Source organism: Anneissia japonica, unplaced genomic scaffold (genome assembly GCF_011630105.1).
Source record: "Anneissia japonica isolate Jap-2015-1 unplaced genomic scaffold, ASM1163010v1 scaffold287964_len165734_cov163, whole genome shotgun sequence".
NCBI lineage: Eukaryota > Metazoa > Echinodermata > Crinoidea > Comatulida > Comatulidae > Anneissia > Anneissia japonica.
In genome coordinates, this window is record NW_022735416.1 from 9,757 (window position 1) to 19,750 (window position 9,994).

Genomic DNA, 9,994 nt, shown 5'->3' on the forward strand with positions numbered 1-9,994 from the left:
GGTAAACGGATCCGTCTGCAGATATTGGGATTTTTTCCAGTGGATATTTAGTTTGTTTTGTCATTCTTGATCGGATTTTCTCTACTGTTCCGTTTAAACTTTATATTATCATTATTTGCATTTATGTGGCTGCTCGTTGTTTTTATGGGTTTATCCCATTTGCCATTAAATTTATATATTTTTATTGAATCTCTCTTTTTGAGATCCAGCGGGCCGCCATTGATGCACAGTAGAGATTGTATCTTTAGATCTCCGATTAGTCCACGAGACCACCGACTAGTGCTGTCTGGTAGAGTCTCGTAGAGGACGCGTTAAGAATGACAAAATATACTCTTGTGTTTACTGGAAGTCTTCCTCCCCATAACATTCCATAATCAAGTAGGCGCATAGCTCTTGTTCCAATATTTGCATCCACACCTGGGCCGTATCTATATACTGTCTTGGTTTGGCATTGACGGTTCATTAGCGATGCTGCAGTTGGACGTCGGGCTAGCCTAGGCCCTGCTCAAGCTGGTCATAACGTTTGGTCTTCATCTTTACCCTAGCTGCACTGATGAGGCCTAGAAGGCCGAAACGGATCCGTCTGCAGATATTGGGATTTTTTCCAGTGGATATTGAGTTTGTTTTGACATTCTTGATCGGATTTTCTCTACTGTTCCGTTTAAACTTTATATTATCATTATTTGCATTTATGTGGCTGCTCGTTGTTTTTATGGGTTTATCCCATTTGCCATTAAATTTATATATATATATATATCCCGACACGATGGCGTGCATTTCCATACTTTGAGTATGTATTATATTATCATATATGTATATATATATATATGTATATATATATATATATATATATATGTATATATATATATATCAAATATAACACTATGATAACTAGAGATAAGTCTATGCAATGTTTATTATGTTGTTTTTCAGACGGCAGCATTCCATTTTGTTCACCAAAACAAATAAATGAGTGCATCCACTCAACTACCAGTAAGTCTATTTCTTACTCGTGTATTACTATAATATAATGATGTTAACAAGAACACTTATTATAATAACCCTGCAAAGTTACTGCAACATTATATCAACCTCAAATTCTGATACACAAACCATCACATTATTATAGCGTTATGTTAACGTTATAATACCGTTTTGTGTATGGCGGGATTCAAAATTTAAGATTCAAGAACACTTTATTGTGCCATTTCCAGAATAGAAAATGTGTCTTTCTTTTGTAACAACTGGGTCAAAAAAAATATATATAAACGATAAATTACATTAAAATCACAAGAATAAAAAATAAATAATGTAGTATATAAACAAATTTGAGGAGTTAAATTATGGTTTATACACAACAATAACCTCAGAATATTTTAGGAACAGGAATTGATGTTTGGTACTGAATCTTAATAAATAAACTCATGACGATCTAAATAATCAAAGTTTGAATGAACTGATAGATAAAGAGGAGTTTTCGCTACTAACACTACTTCTCCATAGATGACGCAATTAGATTAATTTAAAAAGAAGGGAAGGGAACCTTACTAATAAAGACCAATATAACTGATGCCTTACAAAATTTTAAATATCCATCCTAGTTTACGAGCCTATCATGGAATTAAATGGAACGGAAATATTACTATTTTTAAATAATTAGTATTCGGCAGCCGCTCAAGCCCAAAAATATTCGATTCGCTATCGGCAATCGTCTGTTGGATTTCCTCAAACGCTTTCAAAATAAGAGACATTTTACACCTTCCCGATGACTTCTTGGTCGTCGAATCACTAAATGCAAATGCAGAAATGACAAAGCAAGTTCTTTTGACTATACTATGTTCAGTGTGCTAGACATCCCGCTATCGGCGAAAAAAAACCCGAAAGCCCCGCAATCTTCATCGAATATCTTGGTATTTATCTTGATTTAGAAAAAATAGAAGCGGGGCTACCAAGGGAAAAGGTTAACCGAATCCAACTAATTATATAGGAGTTTAGCACACGTACCTCATGTACTAAAAGAGAGTTATTAAGCCTCTTAAGACATTTAATTTCGCTTGTAGAGTTATATATCCTGGGTGCTTGTTTGCATAATTTCATACACATAAACGATGAATGTAGATCCGACTTAGCCATGTGGTCCCGTTTTCTGAAAGGTCGGAATGGTATATATCCTTTTTTCTTAACGATGATATTACTATAGCAAGCGATGTTAAGTTATTTACTGATGCCACACACACCTCGTTCGGCGGTATTTATGCAAACGAGTAGTTCCAAGAGGATTTCCCACAATTGTTGTGAGCTGCTTACTATGGGGTCCAAATTGGAAAAGGAAACGAATTTTATTTTATTGTAATAACATGGCAACGGTTGAAATAATTACTAAGGTAAATAAAAAATACCAAATATTATGAAACTTACGAAGGGTCTAACATACCATTCAGCTATACATAACTACTGCAGTTAAGCAAAACACATTGCGGGAAGGGATAATATAATAGCAGATTCTATTTCTCGCCATCAGATACTGCAATTCCGCAAGCTAGCACCGGAAGCGAACATCTACCAGCGACTTGTCTCCATCATTCCGAGCTCCTCTACCTTGCATGAATCCGATTTTATTATATTAAAGCCGGTTTGCCATATATAACATTAGGTGCAAATAAACTACAATATATTCTTCGAGGAATTAAAAAATCACAGAACAATACACAGGAAAAACGCTTACCAATAACTTCAATTTTTTTAACATTCTCGGTCCACTCTCTACCGGTTCCCACCAAGCAACTACCAGGTAAAAAAAAAAATCCAGCCTGGCTCATCCCTCGGATGGCTATCGACCTGGTAGAGATCCAGCAAGACAAAACGGTATTGCATGAGTGACACCCAAGAAGCCAAACAGTATTTCTGTTTTAATTGTATATACTGTAGCTTAGCAATATATAAAGGAGCGTTATAAGAATTCGTTATAATAAATTACAACGATCTAGAAATTTAGTGTATATATACTGTCTCTTATACACATCTAGATGTGTATAAGAGACAGATGCAATGTTTATTATGTTGTTAATCACTTTTGTTAAAATTGAATTATTAATTATACATTTTCATTATATAATACACACAGGACAATTTTTATCAATGAGGAATCAGATATGTACTTGTCCCGAAGAATGTGCAAAAGAGGAGTACAGTACATCGATGTCCTTTAGTGTCTTTCCTTCGAAGGGCATTGCAAATATACTTCAATCGTCCGGCCAATTAAATATTACTGCACAGGCACTTGGATACTATATTGGGTAAATACACACAACAATAACACATTTTATTCATAGCTATTTCCGCCATGCTTCCTCAAAGTAAAACCGCTATTTTCTAGGCCTATTAATGCTATTACTGTATAGAAATTTATAGATTATAATTACAGTGTATTATAATTAGATTATTATTATTTGTATTATTATAATTATTATTATTACTATTATTAGTATTATTATTATTATCATTATTATTAATGTTAATATTATTATTATTATTATTATTTTCGTTATTATGTTTATGATTATGATTATTAGGTGAATGTTCGCCCTACTTGACGTGTTATATGTACTGAATACAAAGTACATTCTCAAATACAAGTGATTCGGGTCGGAATCGAAACCACGACCTCCATGTAGCTAGCCGGATGTCTTAAAAAACTAGACCACCGAGATTGCGCTTGGCGGCTCAGTGACGAATCCGATCCCCAGTAGCAGTGGGTTCTGCAATGCTATTCCAATGGCGTTTGCGTCAGGAGAAATAATACAAAGTGATGTTTGCCCCACCTGACGTGTTATGTGTACTGAATACTGAGTACATTCCAAAATACTTGCATTATTATTATTGTTGTTATTGTTTTTATTGTTGCTTTATTCACATAGCTTAATATCCATTGTGTGAATGGCTGGCTTCCCTGTTGAATGAGAATTTAAATAAATAAATAAATAAATGCATATAATGTAAATATATTAGGGCTATCATATAATAAATTGCCTTACTGTATTGTACACTTTTTTCTTTTGAGTTCCATTAAATTATGATATGGCACAGTGGTGAAGGTGTAGATTTACATCTGATCACCCCGTTTCTACGAGAGTTATTGCTACTCATGTTTAAGCTAATGTCCACGTGTTCATGCCATCAGCTTCATAGCTTATATTAATGCTATGAAGTAAGTAATTTTATTTCCTTAATAGGCGTATTGTATTTTATTTTAGGCTATACTCTACATACAAGATATTTGAAGAGAAAGGAAGGGCCGAAGTTAATGATTATTTGGCAAATTTCACATCGGACTTTCTTGCCAGAATTAGGCCCCGGATGCCAGTCAACCAGACGTTTGTCTTATCACATTGTGGTCCTTTGATATCCAGTTTATATACGATTGCATACAGCATCAAGTATAAATTGACCACATATATGAGCGACAAAATGTATTTCGGCTTTCAATTCTCTGATCCACAGTACGCAACTGAGTTTAATTCATCTCTTTATTTTAACGCAAAGGGTATTTCAAAATCATACCTTGGTGAATTAACCATGCCCAATAGGCAACCATTATTGGCTGAGCTAGATTCATGTGTTACTGAAGTTTTCCACACAGTTAAATATCAGAATGATGAAATATACAAGGAGTTCTTTGAACAATTTTTTAATGTATATTACGATGAACAGTTCAAGTTTATAAATAGCGTTTTCAAGAATTGGTTGACTACACTTATTAAGGAAAACAGTCAGGTGCATTTGACTACGGAATTTATCAAGTAAACTACAAGTTTTTTGTTACTTTTTTTGTATACAAAATGTATAGGATCGAGAAGAAAGTCACAACCTACTTGACAAAAAATAATGTCATGGTAGTAGTTGCGCCATGAGACGTGAGCCGCAAATTGCAGTGGGAATAGAAGTGCTCTCGATCGACTTAGTGGCAGATTTTTTACACAGCCTCAATTGCCGTTAAATATTCCTCTGACACAAGAACACAACAAAATAACAAGGCATTGTAAATGTGAAACACTCTTCCTTGCCAAATTTATACAATTTGTTTGAATTTGCTGTACACCAAAGCTTCATTTCTGATATTTCGTTTACAGTACATTTCAAATTGGGTTTGCTTAATTTAGGCCGGGAACAACAGTTAACTGTTCCCTGGTTTAGGTCTGTCATTCATAACTGTTCAGGCCTTAAATTTTGATTGCAATCACTCATTTACACAGTATCGTTACTCATCATGAAAATTTAGTTCCATTCATGCGTTTTTGTTCCATTCGTCTTGTACCATTGCACTCTCCACTTTTCCAATGTCGCTATTGGTTGAAAGAAGATGGAGGGTTCCATTAAAGAAAGTTAGACCTAACTTTGTTCATAAAATATAAAATATTGTTGCAAAATTTGAACTGAACTGTTCATTGATTACCGAATTGTTGCAAGATGAAATTTCTGCTTATTGGTAGAAATTTAGGCTTAAATCTATTTTAGATGTGTTATAAAACGAATTATGGATGTATTGTATTCGTAAAATGGCAAGAATATTTTCGTTCGTTGAAATATTGACTGTTCCATTAAACTTTAATATTTCAACTCGTGGAGACTGTGCGACAGTGTATCTGCCAACTTTGTACCGTACTGAAATAGTGCGCCCACTGAAGTTTCTTACTAAAACTAAGTGTAAAGACTATCTTCCCTTTCTATACTTTCGGTATACTAATTTATATTTGATAGGTAACATTAAGACAAAATCAACAAAAACTAGCTAATAAGGCCAACGAGAAAATAGAAATTCATATAAAACAAATAAACAAGATAACTGTGAAATGAATAACAATAATTACTGAACATGATTATAAACAATTAAATAATTATAGATATAATAAAATGTACAACTATGAAATTGCTTATATCTATTTATAATTCAGTAAATATTTAAGGTATCTTTGGCGAGTGAGTTTGTGTCCTAAAATATAGATTTTATTTAAATTTCCAGAACTAATTACGGTCGAGTTGACATCTATTTTGAAACGTTGAAAGTAACAGAGATGACAGACCAACCTCGATATCAGTGGTTTTCACTTATATGTAAGTACTAAACTTCAGTTCTAACACCCCTGTATATTATATATACATGTATATATATATATCATCGTTCATCATCAACAACAACATAAACGCATCGAAATTATACATAAGTCTTTCTTTCATGCCCGAAGGCTTTAATTCAATAAGTAGGCCGCCGGCTCTATTAACATAGTAAAACATAAATGCAAATTAAGTGAGGGTTTTAAATAAGTATTTCTATGATTGTAAGCATAATACACATATTTTGATAAATTAATAACAATATTCTCACCTTTAGACGCCATTAAATGAAAAAAACTGAAATATTTTAGTATTTTCTAATAGTGTATCATTAAAAACTAATACAGAATGTCCCCTAATTTATCTACGTGACATAACTTGCGTAAGCTGTCCTTTTATTATGTATTTACCCATCTACCCTTTTTACCTCTAATTCCCAAAATAAGTTTTGCAAAGATATTTTGTATTAAATATTCATCTATTCCATGAGTTATAATAGTTCTTTATTGTCTATTCTTCACAGAAATGTAATTTGAACTAGTATACTGTACATTAACAAATGATCTTTAAAATATTTTCCACACTATTCTTTTGTTCAATATTTCACAGGTGACCTTGGTGGTTTGCTTGGTCTTTTCTTTGGGGCAAGCATAGTGGCCTTCGTCGAAGCTATTGATTTTTGGTGCATTCAGTGTTGTCACTGGTGAAAAGAGCATTATTCATCTAAAACTTATAGATAGTGAACATGATATCAGAGTTAGCCTGTCATCAAAGATGTGTTCTTTATACCACCTTCCTATCATATTGTTGTTATTGCTGAACCAAAAAATATCAGTTGATTAGGAATGTTACACATAATTTTATTTTAATACGCAGTGGATGTTAGATAGATAGATGTGTTTACATGGTATGGCAGGACGAAAGCTAAAAATATTGAAAGTTCATTGGTTGTAAATTCGATACCAGCTTACTAAGCTTATTAATTTAGGCATGACAACAATAAATATTAGATTATGTCGGGCTTAAAAAAACAAAACAAAAAAACCCCAAAAAACAAAAAAGCAAAGAACAAAAAAAAAAACCAAAAAAACACCCATATATTATATTTCATCCTGTTGTTGTAGCACTGTGCAGCAGAAATACAGTGATGCTGTCGGAATCAAGGGAGCCCCAGAAAATATAAACGTCACATTATGACCTTGGGAACTTCATCCTCCGTTCGTAAACTAATGGGATAATAAGCATATGATATGAAAAAAGAAATGAAACTTGTGTTATATGTTTAGATATATTAGATGGAAAAGTAAGTATTCTAGTACAGTGAGTGAGCAGCAAGATAGAAAGCTATCCAATGTTTCATAGGATTATGAAGGACTGGAGAAATAAAGGGCTTGTATACATGGCAAATACGAAATATAACAGCGTTATTTTTGGATGTGCCTTTAGTTTTATAATATTATGAAAAACTAATACATTATCGTTATGTTAGATAGTTAAATCAAAGATTATGTAGTGAATATAATTGTATATTGTGATATAATTTACTATATTAGCATGCTAAATGTTACTGCTGAGATAGGACATTAAATCCAGTCAACGACTTTAAACTGTCATGTGGTGCATAACGTAGTTAATCGCGCTTGTTTGTATATAATAATAATAATAATAATAATAATAATTTTATTAAACTATAACAAAATCAAACGGATATTTCGATAGCTCCTGCTATCTTTATCAACGTTAAAGTGAGAAAACTTTGGAGATCTTACGCATACATAAAGAATAATAAATGGTATAAACCAATCGGAATCAAGTTAAAGATACAATTAGTTGATTCAATATATTTCCTCCATGGTTGATTGGACCAATAAATATAAGTTCAGTGACAAGTTAATGAGCGAATTAATTACAATTACACCATGATAAGATGTCGGCAAAATGATTATGTAAGCGATAGTTTATTGGCGGTGCCATTGAACCAGCTTAATGCTAAGACTTTGATAGAGAGAATTTAACTACAATAAACAGTAACAGGAAATAAAATATAGTAAGATTTATATAAGGTCCTATATAATTAAAACAATTGAGGAATAGAAAATAAAATGTAGAAATATAAAGATATATTTATGAGTTTAAATAATATAACGCAATGATATCAAGATGACTATTACGTACAGTTTAAAAATCAATGAATATATAAAATGTACATAAGTAGAAATAATATATAGCATATATTGTTAGATATTGTGTTCATAGTGAATTATTGCGTATGAAGGCATAATCACATGTAGAGCCTAAGTCCTTTTTAGTCCCTTAATGTGAGTTTTTAACCGGATTATCAAAATTTCATTTCTGCGTTACGTCGTTCTTGTGTGGATTTAAAATTGCAACCTATTATTATGCCCTAAAGTCATTCATTGTGCGATTAGGTGAATTAAAATGTGTACCTACTGGGTAGTTGAGTTTGTGTCTTATAGATGATTTGTGGTTGTTCATTCTAGATCTGAAAGTGGGACCAGTTCCACCAACATAGTTTCCCATGTTGCATTTGTTGCAGTATATGAGGTATATAATATTGGGCGAGTTACAATTCAGTACTGAGACTTTTTGTATTTTGCGCTCTATAAATTAATAACCATTAACCATTACTGGTGGCCGGATTGTTATTTTTGACCCTGGTGGAATGAATGGAAATCAGAAATAAAGTCAGTAGGAAGAAATATCAGTAGGAATAAATGTCATTAAGAAAGGAATGATCCATTTTAGAATAGGGATGTTGGTTAAGACATAGACAGGAGCCATTACACACCCAGATAATCCTACTCATATGGTAATTTCTGGTGTTCATAGTATAATTAGTAAAGTACAGTATTAATTATTTCTTAATTGTATTAACTAGGCTAAGTATTTATTAGGTTTTTATTTATTTTACTAAAATTTACCATAGAGCATCGTCATTATTTATTTAAGTACAGTAAATACAATCTAATAATACCTGTATTTATTTTACGTAAATGTATTAATTATTATAGTACATTTAATATACATTAATAATACAACCTAATAATAAAAATAGGTTCACTTAGTTTTTTTTATTGCGTTAACTAGGCCTAATTTATTAGGTTGTATTTATTACTAAATTTACTAAGAGCATTATAATTTCTGTTGTATTTCTTTAAGTATCACACATTCAGTTAACTAAATACAACTTGGTTAAAGTTATATTTATTTAAGTAAATACAATTTAATTTTTATCAGGCCTATTAGGCTGTATTTATTTAATTTTATGTACTGTACTACATAGTATATGATACTTTATTAATAAATACAACCCAATATATTAGTTTGTTGTATTAAGTATTGTACATTCAATAACAACCTAATAAATCAGCTAATTATTTAAGTAAATATGACAATTTAATAATCAGGCCTATTAGGTGTATTTTCTACATATTGGTAGACCCTAAATCGATTTAAAAAGCCTTTAAACCCCAAAAAGGTGATATTTTTCCGGAACCCCCATGGAACACTTTTGAGGGATTTTGAGCGACACCCGGCCATGCCCACTTTTTTGGCGGGGAAATAGCTTCTCTTCACTCCGTCGGGGACCTCGGACCCCCGGTCAGGCAGAGCCGTACATAGAGAGAGTTTGGCCAACTCTGTTTCACGGGATTCGATATACGCGCGTGTGATTGGGTGGATCGCAATCACATGACTTACACCGGCCGTGTTGCCACCAAAACAAAACATTAAAGCTATACGCGCGCATGCGCCTGGGCTGTTTTGTAACGACATGGCGTCCATGCGCCAAGTTGGCCAAACTCTCTCTATCTACGGCTCTGCGGTCAGGTAAAACGTGGCGCCACCACTGGTAGTATTATGC

At 32.8% G+C, this 9,994-nt stretch overlaps 1 protein-coding gene across 1 annotated transcript in view; it reads left to right on the forward strand.

Annotated features, from left to right (window-relative positions):
- LOC117116579 (acid-sensing ion channel 3-like) overlaps positions 1-7,745 on the forward strand; it is a 14,426-nt gene extending 6,681 nt beyond the window's left edge. The window contains exons 4-8 of the mRNA XM_033260645.1: positions 934-993; positions 3,125-3,296; positions 4,254-4,799; positions 6,020-6,111; positions 6,721-7,745. Of these exons, the coding sequence (XP_033116536.1) occupies positions 934-993; positions 3,125-3,296; positions 4,254-4,799; positions 6,020-6,111; positions 6,721-6,818 (968 nt within the window). The 3' untranslated portion in view covers positions 6,819-7,745. The remainder of the gene's footprint in view (positions 1-933; positions 994-3,124; positions 3,297-4,253; positions 4,800-6,019; positions 6,112-6,720) is intronic.
- The last annotated feature ends 2,249 nt before the right edge of the window (positions 7,746-9,994 follow it).